The sequence below is a fragment of the Tauraco erythrolophus genome, chromosome 20 (assembly GCF_009769465.1).
Source record: "Tauraco erythrolophus isolate bTauEry1 chromosome 20, bTauEry1.pri, whole genome shotgun sequence".
Taxonomy (NCBI): domain Eukaryota; kingdom Metazoa; phylum Chordata; class Aves; order Musophagiformes; family Musophagidae; genus Tauraco; species Tauraco erythrolophus.
Genome location: NC_141484.1, coordinates 7,932,575 through 7,947,979, shown reverse-complemented (window position 1 = coordinate 7,947,979; position 15,405 = coordinate 7,932,575). Strand labels below are relative to the sequence as shown.

Genomic DNA, 15,405 nt, shown 5'->3' with positions numbered 1-15,405 from the left:
GGAGTGCTTTTGGGTGGTGATTTTTTTTTTTTAATATAAAAATTGCTTGTTTTAGTGTCAGCTGTTCAGGCACAACTCTAGCACTAAGCTGCTTTTTTTCTCCCTCCTCCTTTCCAGTAGATGCAGGGGAAGCTTATTTTGGTTGTGTGACTGGTTTGCCTGAAGCAAAACCACTGGCTCATCCCCTGAGCAGGGCTGAGGTGTGGGGCCTGTGCGGCTGCAGCCCACGAGTTTCTGTGGGCTCTGGCCCTGTGACTAAGTCCCAGTTAATGACTGGTAGCAGCCTGGGATGGCATGCAAGTGGAAAAGCTAATAATACAACCTGTTTGCAAACTGGAATGGGTGCTCAATAGGATTCTCATTTCCCATCTAAGCTTTTCTGGTGAAACAGGATTATACTCAAACCTCCAATTCAGAATAACTTGGGCTCTCTGCTGAGACAGGTCTGGCTTTCTCGCAGTGCCTCTGGGAGCAGCCTTACCTTGTTAGGTTGTGGTAGAGGAAAGCTGCTCAGACTACTCTGAAACACAGGTAATTAACATGTAAATGGAATTGCCAGCCTCTTAAAAACAGGCTGCACCAGTAAGGGTAGAGTTGGGGCAGAAACGCAGCACAGGGAGGTAGCTGAGCTAGCTCGTCTTGATTTATTTCAATGAAATTAGACATGCTGTGGCAGAAGGGGTGTTCCAGGAGGAAGAGGAGCAGTGGTTTGTACCAGAGAGTGGGCAGAACGTCAGCAGCAGCTGCCTGCGTGACTTTGGAGACCGGATGCCTTTACAGCACTTCCTTCCACCACGGCGGCCAGAAAGCAGCTTGAAAACCATCCTGGCTCCTGCTCGCGGGTGCTGCCGGACGGCTGCGGCGCAGGCCAGGGCTCTCCCTTATCACACAAACCACTCCGTGTGCTTAAATCCTGCAGCTGGAGGAACAGGCGCTCCTTACCAGGGGCTCTTGCACCACTTCCTCAAAGCCCTTTCCTACACCAAATGTGCTTAGAACAAACACAGCTCCCAGTTAATACCATCAGCATACCTGCCACAGAGCTGCTAAAAACATGTTCTAGAATGATCCAAGATTAGGTTTTAAACAAGTATTTTCTCACTGCTAAACCTGTAGGGAAAAAGACTTCCTTGCACCCAAATTGTAAACTCAATTGCTCTAAAGGCCGGGATCAAAGTTAAGCGCTGCCTCCAGCTTTAGCTGATGCTCAGTGATCCCAGGTGGATCACCTGGGCAGGTCTGTCCCAGGGGGTACAGCATGTCGAGGGAACATCTGGCAGGGATGTGCCCTCAAGAAACCTGAGGGTCCTCGGTGGCCCCCGAGCCATGTAATTTGGGCTGCACCACACAGCTTGCATTTAGGCAGGTTGAAAAATCAGAATTCCGAGTGATGGGATTTATGAATGCTTGATTTGGGGCTGAACTACATACAGTAGCAGGCTGGGCTCCTGCAGGAAAAGTATGTTTTAAAATAACATCCCTCGAAAACAATGTTTCCTCCAAGTTCTTAGTGGAAACAATGAACCATCCGGGTATGCCTAGAAGCTGTTTCTTAAAATAAAATCATTGTCTAGCAGTCCTTAAAGGAAAAAAACAACAAAATACAACCACAACACAAAAGCAAAACCAACCAGAAAACTGTATCGAAGTATCTGTTCATCTTAGTAAGCTCAACAAAAAGAGATTAAGTTAGATCTTGCATGTGGTGGACCAGAATAGCAATTCTGGGTATTCCACAGTCTCACGGTGATGATATTTGAAGACACAAACCCTTCCCTTACCGATTCTCCTGATGATTTCCTCGCATTCCTGCTCAGAACTCGATGCAAACACCAGGCAGTCGAACGTGCTCCTGTCAGGGCTCTCCGGGGAAGCGCTAAAAATGGAAACACGTACATTAGCCGGCAGAGAGAGCGGCTCTGAAAGCCCAGCCCTGGCTTGTAACTGCTCCAGAGACCCCGCGGCTGCTCTGCACGTCATTTGCTTATTTTCTGACCCCCATTCCTCTACAGCCCCCCTCCCAGGGCCCACAGGCAGCACTTACGCCACACAGAAGGCAAATAAATTGCTTCTGTCCACGCAGCGTCCCACGCAGGAGATGCTGGGGTAGGGGTAGCGGCACAGGAGCTGCACAGGGGACAGGAGGGAGACGGCGTTGGGGGCTGCAGTCAGTCCCTGTCCCCCCTGTCCCTGGTGTAAAGTGGCTCCACGACCAGCCGGGCTCCCCCCACCTCGAGATCGGCGGCCTCAGGAGTCACCCGGACCTTGGGTGTTGCTGTTTACCTTGGAAGAAGTCTTCTCCTGTACGAGGACTTCTGCTTCCTTCACGTCAAATAAAACCTCCTGGAGGGGGGTTGGAGGGGGAAGAAGCCTCGATCATCACAGCGTCTGAGCTCTATTTTAATAAGACACTTACAAGAGAGAGATTATGCAAAAGCAGAGGTGACGAAGCACAGTCAAGCACAGCTTTTTCAAGGCATTTTTCTCGGTGCTGCTCTTTTTTTCCACCACTCAGTGCTCTCACACTTGAATCTTGCTCAAGCGACAGTGACCCGAGCCCTAAAGCACCCCTGGAACCTGGCTCAGCCTCCCCACAAGTTTTCCAAGTGCTTTCCTGCAGGTGGTTATATTTTTTTTTTTGGTCCTTAATAGACTTTCCTACCCTGGCAGCAGAGATGCTTCTAAACAGAGAAAAAAAAACAAAACGACAAACCCACAGAGGTGAGGGGTGCCAAACACTCAGCCAGACCAAGCGAACCTGGAACCAGCAGGAAAAAAATATCCCTGGGCAGCAACCGTATTTCCCTGCAGTTTTCCTCACTAAGCCCTTCCCGGGATGCCCTCGGCCCCATCACTCACCCGCGCTGCCGAGGGCCTCTCCAGCACGGTGGGGATGGCTCGGCCCAGCACCTCTTTGCCACCGTACTGCAACAGAGCGGGAAGGAGGGAATAACCCAGGGGCACGTGAAAAGAAACCCAGAAGAGGCAGTTTACTCCCAGACAGGTCTCTGCCTGGTTGCCCCACCTGCCCAACGCCGGTCTGGCCCAGGTACCGCAGGTTGTAGAGCAGCCTGGGGAGAAAAGGGCTCGGGGGCATCAGAGCAAGGACTCCAGTGCATCCTCCTGCTGCTCTTGGCAGGGGAAGATGCTCGCAGCCCCTCACTGTCCCCAAGCCACGAGGGCAGCTTTGGCCCCACAGCCATGAGTGGAGACCGGGGATAGCGTGGGCACAGGGCTGCCCCGATGCCAGGACCCCCAGCCCAGCCCAGGGGCTCCCGATGGTGCCAGACCTACCTGCCCCCCTGTACCCTTCGCAGCTCCCCCTCGCCCCTGCGCCGGGGGCTGTGCTGGAGCTGGAAGTGGGGTTCCTTCTCTTTCAAGACCTTCAGGTAGGGCAGCAGTGGCTCGTAGACCCCCCCATCATTCCACCGCCACCGCAGCAGGCAGAAGCTGAGCGGTTGTCCCTTCAGCTTCTGCAGCACAGCCCCAGCCTGGAGGGAAGGGGGGAAGCAGAGGGGAGGATGGGGAGCAGAAGAGGGGGAGACGGGGGGGAACACGCCAGCCCTCCGTGCCCACCCACCTGCCCAACGTAGGCATTTCGCAGCGAGAAGCCATTGATCTCATCGAGGACGTCACCAGCCAGCACCACCTCGTCCACCTCCGCCTGGCTCTCAGGGAGCACCTCGGTGATGAAGACTCGGCCGTCCACATACCTGGAGGTGCAGCCGAGGCCCAGCTCAGCCCCAGGGACCCATCCTGGCTCCCCCAGCCCTTTTGTACCACCAGTGGTGTTTCACCAATACATGGAGGCAGGGAAAAGCCACCCCACAGACAGCAGATACCAGCGAGGCCGAGCTGATGGGGAGAAAAGCACTCGAGACAGCCCCGATGCTCTCAACGGGGCATTTATCTCCCCTTTTTGGGGGGTTTTGAGTGCTGTGGTGTCCAGATCCCACTGGAGAGTGGAGAGGAGGATCAAGGGCTCCTACCTGAGCGCCATTCCCAGCACTCGGCATGGGACCGTCTCGTAAGTGATGCACACCTGGAAGAGAGTGGCCAGTGACAGTGGCCCTGGCAATGGCCACAGGATGCCCAAGGACCATGAGCAGGACGAGAAGGATGGAGACTGCTTGCCCTGAATCATTTCTGGCACTGATGCCGAACCAGGGTGTGGGGAGCCCAGGGACAGACTGGGCCCCAGTGCCCCAAGCTGGGCTGGGACCATCAGCAGCTGCTCATCCCTGTCCTCTCCTGGGATTTTACTATGCCCAGACCCTGCAGGGACAAACCTCCTAGATGGACAGGATGCCGAAGCAGCAGGTGAACCTTTAACTCAGCAATGAGCCCTTCTCCCTTGCCCCACGCATCCCCACGCAGCCCGGGGAGCACTGCCACCCCTCCCAAAGCTGCTGCCATTTGCAGCAGCACTTACTGTCACATCGCATTAGCCAGGGACCCGAAACGCGGTCACTTTGGCCAGGACCAAAGTTTGCTGTTGGAGATGCCCAAAAGCCAGTGGGATCTCAGCCTCTGCAGCAGCACCGTGGCTCGGTGCATGCCATAACCAGCCCCAAAGCCACTTTGAGATTTTTGGGGGATTCTTTCAGGTTAAAAAGGCAGCAGAGGGATGCTCTTCGGTTTTAAAAGACACCAAGGCATCTCTGCTGTTCTCAGTAAATGCACCACTGTTTCACTGAGCAAAACCAAGAGCAAAACCATCTGATGCGTAATCTCTGTCAGCCCAGGGAAATGGGCATTTTTTGGTAAGAAATCAGGGAAGGGAACATGGGAAGCCTCATTTATGTCCGCAATTTAGGCCTGGGTATTGCTCTTGCTTGGTTTTACTCCCAGGACTGCTGGGATCTGCTCCTGGTGACAGCGCAGGCACCCGGCAGGATCCGACCTCGGCGGCAGAGGCGGCTCCGCGGGTGCTGGTGAACCTGAGCCAATTCACCCCCAGCCACGGCCCGGCAGAGAGTTACGTGGCAATCCCTCCCCACCAAACCATTCCTCAGCTTCCTCATTTGACTTTTCAGCGAGGGCCAGGCGGTGGAAGGACGGCTCCGGGGAGAGACGAGCTCTTACCGGCAGCAGCCAGCTTTCGTCCAAGAAGCTGCAGTTCTGCAAACAAAGGAGCGTCAGCGCCATGGGTCCCGGTGAGGAAGGGGCCGGGGCTCTGCGCCAGCAGCCATGTGCTGGCCACCACACCACCGATCCGTCACCGTACCTGCAGGTTCAGGGAGAAATCCATCTCTGTCAGCACCAGCAGCAGCGAGAGGAAAGGCTCTGCAGAAGGATGGAGATGGAGAGGCAGCGTCACCGCCAGGTTCCTGGCAGCCACAGCCTCGTGGGGACACGGCAGAGGTCTGAATAAAGCCATTTTTGGTGTAACTAATGAGCCCTGGGGAGCGAGGCCCTGAAAGCATCCCAGCACCGCGGCACCCAGGCTGCTGCTGGAGGCTCATCCCGGGCTCCCGCTGTCAGCATGGGGAGAGAAGCGCTGCAGGTCAACATCCAATTTCCCCAAATTCAGACCAAGGCTGGCAGCAAACGCTGCTGATGGGCAACTTTCTCTCCATTTCTCCCCCTAAAGGCAGGGCAAAGCTGCCCGGGCTCTCCTGCACGAGCCTCGCAATTACACTGACGGAGCTCTGCGATCTGCTCATGCACCAGCAGCGTGGTGATTTATAAGCCATCTAAGCACAGGTTTAACACGGAGTTATTTATCATAATCAAAAGATTAAAGGCTTTCACCCTGGCCTGGACCCCCAAGGAGCGTGGCTGTGGATGGAGTGGTGCAGCCTGTCCCTTTACCGCACCGAACCCCCCGTGTGACCCCTTGCATGGGTCTGCAGCCTGGGCCCAGCCACCAAGGGTTCCCCTCGAAGCCAGGCTGCTGGGTCTGCTTAAACCAGCATCCTTGGTACAAAGAAATAACACGGAAGGCACCTCAGAAGCAATTTTCCTATCCCATGACACAAAACCAACCTTAGATGGATTCAAACCATGTTTAAATATTTACACCTCTTTTTCCAGCACTGCAGCAGCATCTTTAGATTTTACCACCGAGTTTGGCTTAGAAAAAAAATATCTCAGTGGAGTATTTTCCTCCCTTCCCCCTGCAGTGCAGCCTGTGACAGCCTCCCCATGGCAGGTTACATCCCACCTCGGAGGAGCCACCGTCTTACCCAGGAGGTCTTCATTGCCAAGGATAGAGCTCACCGGATCGTAAAACTGAAACACAGAGAAACGTCCCCATTATGCCGCCATTTCGCTGCCCGTTGCCCGTGGGTAGCGGCTCCCCGCCATGTGCTGCACCTCCAGGAGCCGGGGGGTCCGTGCCAGCTGCCGCACGGCCGCTGCCAGCACCTTCCCCTGCAGAGCTGAGCGCAGGAAGTACCGTCCACGGCCCTGCACCGTCTGCACCTTCTCACAGCTGCACGCATTCCGGATGCTGATGGAGAGAGGGGTCAGCCTGTTTGGGGAGAGGGGAAGCAGCTTGGGGCTGAAACTTTGGTGGCACACGGGAGCATCTTCACCACGTCCGGGGTCTTTGGGACAAACGTGTTGTGACGGGCACTGCCACGGCTCAGATTTTCATCTCCAGCCCAGCTCGGGGCTGCTCACCTGCTGCCGATCTCCATGGGAAGCTCCTCCAGCCAGTGCCAGTAATCCCGTCTCCTGAAGCGCCAGGCTGGCTCTGCAGGAGAAAGGAAGTGCGAGGCCCCTCGCCGCGGGCACCAGGCTGCTGCCACCCACCTCCCGGGCACGAAGGGCCACTCACGTCGGAGCCCCTTGCGCAGGATGCTCTCCAGCAGCTGGCAGAGGGAGGCGAGGTGAGGCGAGGTGTCCGTGCAGGGCCCCCCACCCTCCCGCAGCCGCAGCACCCCACCTGTGGTGGGGAGAGAGGTGGGGGAACGTCAGCACCCATGGGTGCCCCAGCCAGGTGCACAGCCCCAGGGGCGGGTCACTGGTGCGGCAGGAGGTGCCCGACGCCCCGGAAGGATGTGACCCGCCCCAGCTGGACCGGGGCAGAAATTCAGGTAAACTTCCCCAAAGCCGAGGCCAGGGCCGGCAGCGCGGGTGCGAGCACCCGGCCGGGCGCCGTCGGTCCAGCCAAACTAGTGCAGCGAGGGGCCGGGCACCCCCGGAGGGGGCTACCGGAGAAAGTGGGTACCGGCCCCGGGGTACCACGCTCACCTTTAAGGGCGCTCAGCAGCGGCTCCTTCCCGGCCATGGGCGCGTCCCTCCGGCCCGGGGGGTCCCGCGGCAGCAGCTGCGGCCGGGAGGGAACCGGGAACGGGCCCCGCCCCGGGAGCGGATGCAGCCCGGCCCCTCGGGGGAGGGGGTGTGAACCCTCCCGGCTCACACCCACCCGCCGCTGCCTGCGGGCACGCACCGGCTGGCATGGCTATATGGGCACAAACATATATATATACATTTCCGCATACATATACGGTTCTAGCACATCGGCATATCTATACATATGTGCATAGGTAGATATACGTATAGATGTACATATAAGTGTATGTACACATATATGTACACACATATATACCTGTCCATACATAAAAAGCACAGGCAGCCACTGGCATATATAGGTGTAACACAGATATTGGCACATATATACGTGTATATCGGTACATATATATGAAATACATACATTGGCATATGCATTGGCACAAAGTGCATATATGACAGACACACCGGTGCATATATATACATATGTATTTGTCTACGTAGTAGGACAACGCAGGCACCGGGATATGGATGCGGATATAGATATATATACTAAAACATCGCGGGGACCAGCACCGCCATAGGTACACACGGGTGCGGTATAGGTGGGGCTCCCGCCCTGCCTATAGAACACGCGCACGAACGGCGTTTCCGAGCCCGCGGCCGGGGGCGCGCGCGGACCGTTGGACCGGGGCCGTTGGGCTGCCGGGGCCGGGAAGGGCTCCCCGGGCCGGGAAGGGCTCCCCCGCCTCCGCCGGGGCCCCGCAGGACCTCGAGTTCGAGCCCGGCGGCGGAGAGGGGCGGTGCAGGTGCGGGACCGGGGCCGGGACCGGGGGCGGGGCCGGTCCGGGGCGGAGCGGAGCGATCATGGCGGAGGCGGCGGCGGAGCGCGGGCTGGTCCCGCTGCTGGCGGCCGCCCGCCGGGCGTACCGAGCCGCTTTCGGGGGGGCGGCGGTGCTGGCGGCGTGGGCTCCCGGCCGGGTGAACCTCATCGGCGAGCACACCGACTACAACGGCGGCTTCGTGCTGCCCATGGTAAGGGCCGTGCTCCGCCGCCTCGGCCCCGGGATTTCTCGGTGTTACTTTTCCGGGTCTTCCCTGCGGCCTCCGGCAGCCCCGGGCCACCGTCTTCCCCCGCCTGCCCCAGGATGTCCCCTCGGGATCCCCCGCCCAGGACACTGCGGGATCCCCCTAACCACGCCCGGGACCGGCGGAGCTCGGAGCAGCACCCGGAGCACCGCGGGCAGCACCCCGCGACCGGCTCCTAACCCACTGCGGGGGGGAGGGGATTCCTCCCCCCCGACCTCCCCTTCGAGGGGCTGAAGCCTCTTTTCTGCACCCTCGTCAGACAATTTTCCGTTCCTGGAGAGCGATGTCTTGGTGGCGGAGATGATTGGAAGCAGCTGGGGTTTCCTGCCCTCCTTCGGTGGGGAAGCCCCCGCTCAGTCCCACATCAAACCTACAGCTGATTATTTTGAGGCAGAGGAGCGTGGGAGCAGGTCAGCTGAATTCCCCTGCGGGCAAGAAAACTTCCCGAAGCCTCTCCCAGCCTCCTCCGGGGTTTCCACTCCCCCAGAGCCCAGCAGCCAGCACCCCGGCGCTGAGCTGGGGTGGCCGGTCACATTTCGGTGCTAAGACCGACTCTGAGTGGCATGAAATAGCCAGCACGTTTAATGCTGTGACAAGTCGGGGTGTGTGGTGGGGGCTGGCAGCTCCGTGCGGACCGAGTCAAGGGTGACACGTGTTGGGTGCTGAAGCAGGCACAGCTGTCCCCTGCCACCCGTGGGGATGCTCCAAGGGGTGCTGCGGGGTCTCAGCCACTTCCCTCCACCCCAGGCCCTGCATCTGGGGACGGTGCTGGTGGGATCCGCCACGCAGGACAGGACTGTCTCCATCCTCACCACCTCGCCAGAGGCAGATGAGCCCCACAGGGTGCAGTTCCCGGCCCCCTGCCAAGGCAGCGTCCTGAGCCCAGGGCAGCCTCGCTGGGCCAACTATGTCAAGGGTGTCATCCAGCACTATGAGGGTAAGACCTGGGTGGGTTGGAGCCCTCCTCATGGACTAGGCTTTTGGCATGCCCTATGGGCTCTTCCAGTGCCAGTGCAATCCCATAGCTGCTGCTGGGGCCAGGCTGCAGAAGAGACACTTTCAGCCCTGAAGACTCCTGTGTATGGGGATGGGGATGTCTGGGTCACATTCTGTTGTGGGTTACTCTGTGTTTTAGTGGGATATCGGACAGGGGCTCCTGTCCGTCAGTTCCCTGTGAGCTGTGTGGCAGGGCAGTCCCCAGCTCTGCGGGGAATCACAGCCCCCCACCTCCCTTCTGTTCCTACAGGTGGTCCCGTGCCGGGGTTCAGCGCCGTGATAGCCAGCGACATCCCCCTGGGCGGGGGCCTCTCCAGCTCAGCCTCTCTGGAGGTGGCTACTTACACCTTCCTCCAGCAGCTCTGCCCTGGTAAGGCAGCAGCTGGTCCTGGCCCCTGGTGCCTCTGTTCCCAGGTGGGAGCCGGGATGAGGCGGGTGCCCTTAGCGAGGTCCCGCAGCCCTTGGAGAAACCCTGCTGTTAAAGTGGGTCACATCCCTCCTCCGCAGCCGGGGCTGGCGTTGCTGTTGCTGTGGGGCTCCTCTGGCTCACCCAGCCTGATCTGTCCATGCCTCTAAAGCCCATGGACCACCCCTGGGGCTGGCCAGGGGCACGAGAGGTTGTTCCCTTGGAAGCATCTTCTCCCCACCCTCATGTCCCCTAAAATGGAGATATCTGAGCCACCAATGTCAAGTTATCACATCCAGATGGATCCGGGGACCTGTGCTGGCACAGATGCCGTGCACTGGTGCGGGAGCAAGCACCTGCAGCTGATGATTTAGCAAAACCCTATTCCATGGGGAAGCAGCCCATTGCCTTTGTGTTTGCTCCCCCTGCTCCAGGGCAAGGGACAAAGGTCCCAGAGCCACTGACCTGCGTCTCTCTGCTCTGGCACAGATGATGGTGATTTGGCAGCCAAGGCGCTGGCGTGCCAGAAAGCGGAGCACGCGTTTGCTGGCATGCCCTGCGGGATCATGGACCAGTTCATATCCGTGATGGGCAAGGAAGGCCACGCGCTGCTCATCGACTGCAGGTCAGGGCCGAGAGCCGAGCTCGCTGTGCTGTGCCCGCCTCCTTGGGCAAGTGGGGATGAGCTGCTCCCGTGGCCATGGAATAAATGTGCGAGTGCAAGGAGGGGTTGACCCCTGAACCCAGGCTGGAGGTCCCTGCACTTTAATTCCTGTGTCTTGATTCCTCCTCTTGCATCCTTTCTGCTCCTTGCCTGGGCTGTCTTTCCTGCAGACTTGTTAGGGTCTGATATGGGACTAATAATAGGGAGTGACGTGCTCAGGCAAAATCCTAAACCACTTGGACTTTGCCTCTGTGGAGGCAGGAGCTGCTGCCATGTGGCCTCACCTGGATGGCGGAGGGCTGGAACGGGCAGGGGGGCTGGGCACATGGCCTGCACTGAGCTCTCACTGCAGATCCCTGGAGACCGTCCTGGTCCCGCTGACCGATGCCAGCTTGGCTGTCCTCATCACCAACTCCAATGTGCGGCACACGCTGACGGGCAGCGAGTATCCCATGCGCCGGCGGCAGTGCGAGGAGGCAGCGGCAGCACTCGGCAAGGCCAGCCTGCGAGATGCCACCATGGCTGAGCTGGAAGGTGGGGATGGTCCCTCCCTTGGCTCTGGCTGCTCCTCGGGGCAGCAGGAGCTTGGTGCCCATGGCACGGGCTGAGACTGTGGGGCAGCACTTGGGACAGGTGGGTGGGTGCTCACACCGGGATGGGAGTGTGCTGCAAGTAGAGAGGCTCTGGCACAGGACGGTCGCAGGATTTGGCTGTGCTCACCACCAGCAACATCCTGCAGACCTGAGCAGCTTTGCTGCACGGGCACGTATGTTTCCGCAGAGGCCAGGAGCCGGCTGGGCGAGGAGGTGTACCGGCGGGCCAGGCACGTCGTCAGCGAGATCGCACGGACGGCCCGGGCAGCGCAAGCACTGCAGGACAAGGACTATGGGATGTTCGGGAGGCTGATGGTGGAGAGTCACAACTCCCTCAGGTGAGGATGTACCAACCCTGGGACAGGGCGGGCTGTGTCAGGGACACTGGCGTCGAGCCCTGGTGGGGTTCCCTTGCCAGTGGGTGCAGCTCTGGGGGCAGCCAGAACTGTGTCCTGCCCGGTGTCTCTCATGGCTCTGCCCACTGGGGAGTTTTAAGAAGTCCCACAGGCTTCTGCACCAGCAGGTGCTGGGACGTGACAGCCGGTCGTGTACGTTAAGCTGTTCATGGTGCAGGGGCTATGGCCGGGGTGCAGGGCAGGGCTGACCACAGGTCTCCTCTCTCCAGGGATGACTATGAAGTGAGCTGCCCGGAGCTGGATGAGCTGGTTGCGGCAGCACTGGAGGTCGATGGGGTTTACGGCAGCAGGATGACTGGGGGAGGCTTTGGAGGCTGCACAGTGACGCTGCTGAAGGCTGAGGCTGCAGAGCGAGCCCAGCACCACATCCAGGTATGCAGCAGGAAAGCACCAGGAGATTGACTTAGAGATCCCAAAGAAGCCCTCAGGGGCACGGCCCGGGGCTGTTGTTGAAGCTGCGCTCCTGAGGCTGGGGTAGCTCGTCCAGCGCCGTGCAGGGATGGCTCCGGATCTGTTGATGCTGCTGAGCTCTCGCAGGCGGTTCAGCACCGTGCTGGTCGCAGAGCGCTGCCCGAGGGCCTTACTGCATCGAGCAAGTGAGCAGAAAGGTGCCGGGTGAGCTTCAGGAAGGCTAAATCTATCTAGGGAAAAGTAATCCAAGCTGAGCTTAGTGCGGAGCTTAATGCTGGCAATTACAGCCCAGGAAGGATCTCAGTGCCGTCATCAGTGTTCTCTAAATCAGCAGCTCAGTGTGCACTGGTAGCTGAAAATGCCAAAAAAATGCAGGTGTCAGGAAACGGGGGCTGTGAAGGAAGCAGAGCCTCGTTTTGCTGCTGTATGAGATCACGATGCACCCTGAAAATAGTTGAGGGGGATAAAGAAGGGGCAGAGGGAGGTGTCTGAAACAAGGAGAGGTGGAAAGAGCCATTCCTCTGCCATCTGATGAGAAGCTGAGCAAGAGGGAATGTGACTAAGAGTCACAAAACAGTGAAGGGGGCAGACAGGGTGAGTGTGGAACTGACCCTCGGATCCTCCAACATAAGAACCAGTGACCACTGGATGAGTGAGGACGAAAACAGCTGAGCGGAGCTGGCGGTGAGTTTTCTGCTGTCGCCAGGGCTGCGGAGGTCGGCAGCATCAGGAGGGTCAAAAACAGGCTGGAAAGCGTCATGGAGACCAGTCTCTGAGGGTCAGCTAGGGGGTGTGCTGGTGGCTCCCTGCCCCGTGCTGTGCATGGACCAAGGGATGGCGGGCAGTGGCCGGGACAGCATGCTGCCCCAGAAAGCATCTCGTGTGGCCGCTGTTGGAGCAGCAGCTGGGTCAGACTGGCAGAGCCTTTCTCCCCCAGCTCAGGCATCCCCCAGCACCCGCACTCACTGCTCCTCTTGTCTCCTAGGAGAAATACAGCGGCATGGCCACCTTCTACCTCACCAAACCCTCTGGAGGAGCAAAGGCGCTGCCCCTGTGACCACCCGGGCTGGGATCACCTCCCGCTGAGAGCGGCTTCGCAGGGGAATCTGTTTGTTTGTCTGCATCGTTTGCTCAATAAACATTTGCACAGTCGTTCTACGCCCGCCTGAACCGAGCTCTGACACCAAAGTCACTGGGGACCTCTGCTCAGAGGAGATGGGTTTAGGTCCAGTTTGCACTGGTGCAACGAGCTGTTCCCAGGGACGAGGGGTCTGGTGGTGCCTCTGGAGCTGCAGGCACAGGAGGGGGGATGGCGGTGGAGGAGCAGCAGGCACTGATGCTTGGCAGAAGCCCCTGCTTGGGTGTCTGCTTCTGGCACATGTCCTTCATCTGCTGCAGATGGAGGGTATTGGAGGGGGGATGATTTTTTAAAAAATTATTATTATTTATTTATTAAAAAAGGGAAGAGGCAGACTGTAGAGAAAACATTTATTGAGTGCAATAGGAAGCCATCTGATCTGAGACCTGCTGTCAGAGCAGGCTGCTGGATCCACCTTGGAAAGGCTGAGACACCACCAGCCCCAACGACCAGACAAAGATCAAAAAGTGATGCTGTTTGAGCGTGAGGCATCGGTTCGGCGCGTGGGGACGGCATGACGCCCTGGGGAGCAGCAGCTGATGGCCTCGGCTCTTCTCTTGGATAGACTATCCGTCTTTGGTTAAAATGCTTGGAAGCGGGACTCCCTTTTTAGGCAGTTTTCAGCGTTTTACTCTGGACCACAAAGCACAGGGAAAGGGTCACAAAGTCTGTGCTCAGGCAGAGACACGTTAGCTGGAGAGGAAACCCCAGCCACAAAAGTGAGACAGGAATGGGGAGGTGGGCAGGCGGCCCCGCTGCTACTAGCTCAGGAAAAACAAGTGCTTCTCAAGGGCATAGTAAAACCACAGGGTTGGTGAAGTAGCTCTTGACCCAAGTTCAGAACTGACCTTGCTCCAGCTGCGGTGCTGGAGACTCCTGTGGACTTTACTCATCCATGCGCATCTTTGGCTCAAACATGTACGACCCGCCTCCCACGAAAATGAACAGGCCGGAGAGGGGAAGGAGCTCTCGGTGGTGTCAGTGCTGGAAAGTCTTCTTCTGAGTCCAAAAAAGAAGAAAAAAAGAAGAAAAGAGCCAAGGTCCAGTGTCAGATCAAATCAGGCAGGCGATGGTGCCAGAGAGACCCAACAGCTGCTGTTTTGGTTGGAAGCTCTAATCCAGATTGGTGGCAGCTGCTGCTCCGGGCAGGATCTTTGCTTTCCGCAGGCTCCTCGCCTGCTCCCGCGCAGCCGAAGCGTGCCAGGGAAACATGCTGTTCAGCGAGACACGGAGCCCAATTGTCCTGCTTGGCAGTGAGACGCCAGGCACCGTGCCCAGAGCCGGGAAACGAGGCCCAGCGAGGTCTCAGCTCAGCCCTGCCCTGTGCAAGGACAGCTGGAGCTGAGGGCTGAAGGAGGCTCAGGATGTTGAGAGCTGCCATTCCCAGGTTTCCTCTTCCCTTGCTTTTACTGAGCAGATCACAGGTCCCTTTATGGATGTTGCTGTTGGGCAAAAGGGCTTTTAAAAGATACCCAACATCTTCTGCCCCAAAATCTCACACTCTGCGCATCAGTTGTGTAAGGAATCCCAGGCACTGTTCCCATCTCCAGGCACTGCTGCCTGGTTCAGCCCCATCCCTCGTCTCCGGACAGCTCCCCGACCTTCTGCGTCCGTGTGCTGCAGCTGGAGAGCGCTCGGCTGGTGGGTGCTGTGCAGCGGGCAGCTCTGGCCCCTTGCAACCTTCTGCTGGAGTCTCTGGTGCCAGAGGATATAAGGTCCAAGGCAGAGCCCACCAGCTCATCAACAGGCTTTCCACAAGGTTCAGTGGCCTTTGAATCGAGCCCTTAACTAATTTCTTCCAGTAATTGATGTTTCTCAGCAGCCACAGTCCCAGCATAGTCTCCACATTCAGCATAGACCTCATCCACCTCTTTTTTTTTTATAAAATAATAAAATACATTTATATATATTTTTATATATATACTACCAAAACTGTACAATATTGTATGCAAAAAAAAAAAAAGAAAAAAGCATCAGAGGCCATCACGAGCAACGCTACACGACGGAAAGGCTGTACTTTGCTGTCGTGGTACCAAAGGTTGGCAGTGAAGGACAGACACAAACAGGTGCAGTAAGAAAGCGCAGGTTACCCCGAATCCCTGCCTTGCAGCTCTTGTACAAAAAAAAACCCCAAACAGAACAAAATAACTGTCTCCAGTGGCCAGGCAAGTTGCCAGAGAGCCTGGAGCAAAGATGGAAACGGTGCCCCTCTGCCAATCAGGATGTTGCCAGCTGGGATCCTCTCAAAACCGAGGACCTGAGAATAAATCATCATGTTCCGTTTATGTGGGGAGGCTGGAGCCATCGAGACACCCCAGTTTCAGGAGGTGTATTTGGATGGATGGGCACTGAAGAATGGTATTGGAGCGAGCGGTGACTGTTCATGGAAGCCATCCCTGTGGACTCTGCAGAGCAGAGTATGTGCAGAGCAGGACAGGGTGAACAAGCCCTGA

The 15,405-nt window shown here is 57.7% G+C and overlaps 2 protein-coding genes across 2 annotated transcripts; one reads left to right on the top strand and one right to left on the bottom strand.

Moving 5' to 3' along the window:
- Positions 1 to 884: 884 nt before the first annotated feature.
- Positions 885 to 7,237, bottom strand: LOC147527355 (uncharacterized). The gene is made up of 16 exons (XM_086624210.1): positions 7,201 to 7,237; positions 6,785 to 6,892; positions 6,628 to 6,700; positions 6,319 to 6,475; positions 6,189 to 6,234; positions 5,228 to 5,286; positions 5,086 to 5,121; positions 3,990 to 4,042; positions 3,581 to 3,713; positions 3,295 to 3,491; positions 3,026 to 3,071; positions 2,860 to 2,925; positions 2,284 to 2,343; positions 2,045 to 2,127; positions 1,782 to 1,876; positions 885 to 919 (listed from the first exon to the last, which is right to left on the bottom strand). Exons 1-16 carry the CDS (start codon positions 7,235 to 7,237, stop codon positions 885 to 887), a joined length of 1,284 nt encoding a protein of 427 aa, XP_086480336.1.
- An 869-nt stretch (positions 7,238 to 8,106) lies between these two features.
- On the top strand, positions 8,107 to 12,871 carry GALK1 (galactokinase 1). Its single transcript, XM_086624106.1, has 8 exons — positions 8,107 to 8,274; positions 9,076 to 9,265; positions 9,575 to 9,694; positions 10,220 to 10,355; positions 10,747 to 10,928; positions 11,175 to 11,325; positions 11,613 to 11,775; positions 12,800 to 12,871. The coding sequence occupies exons 1-8, from the start codon at positions 8,107 to 8,109 to the stop codon at positions 12,869 to 12,871; spliced, it is 1,182 nt and encodes a 393-aa protein (XP_086480232.1).
- Positions 12,872 to 15,405: the final 2,534 nt, after the last annotated feature.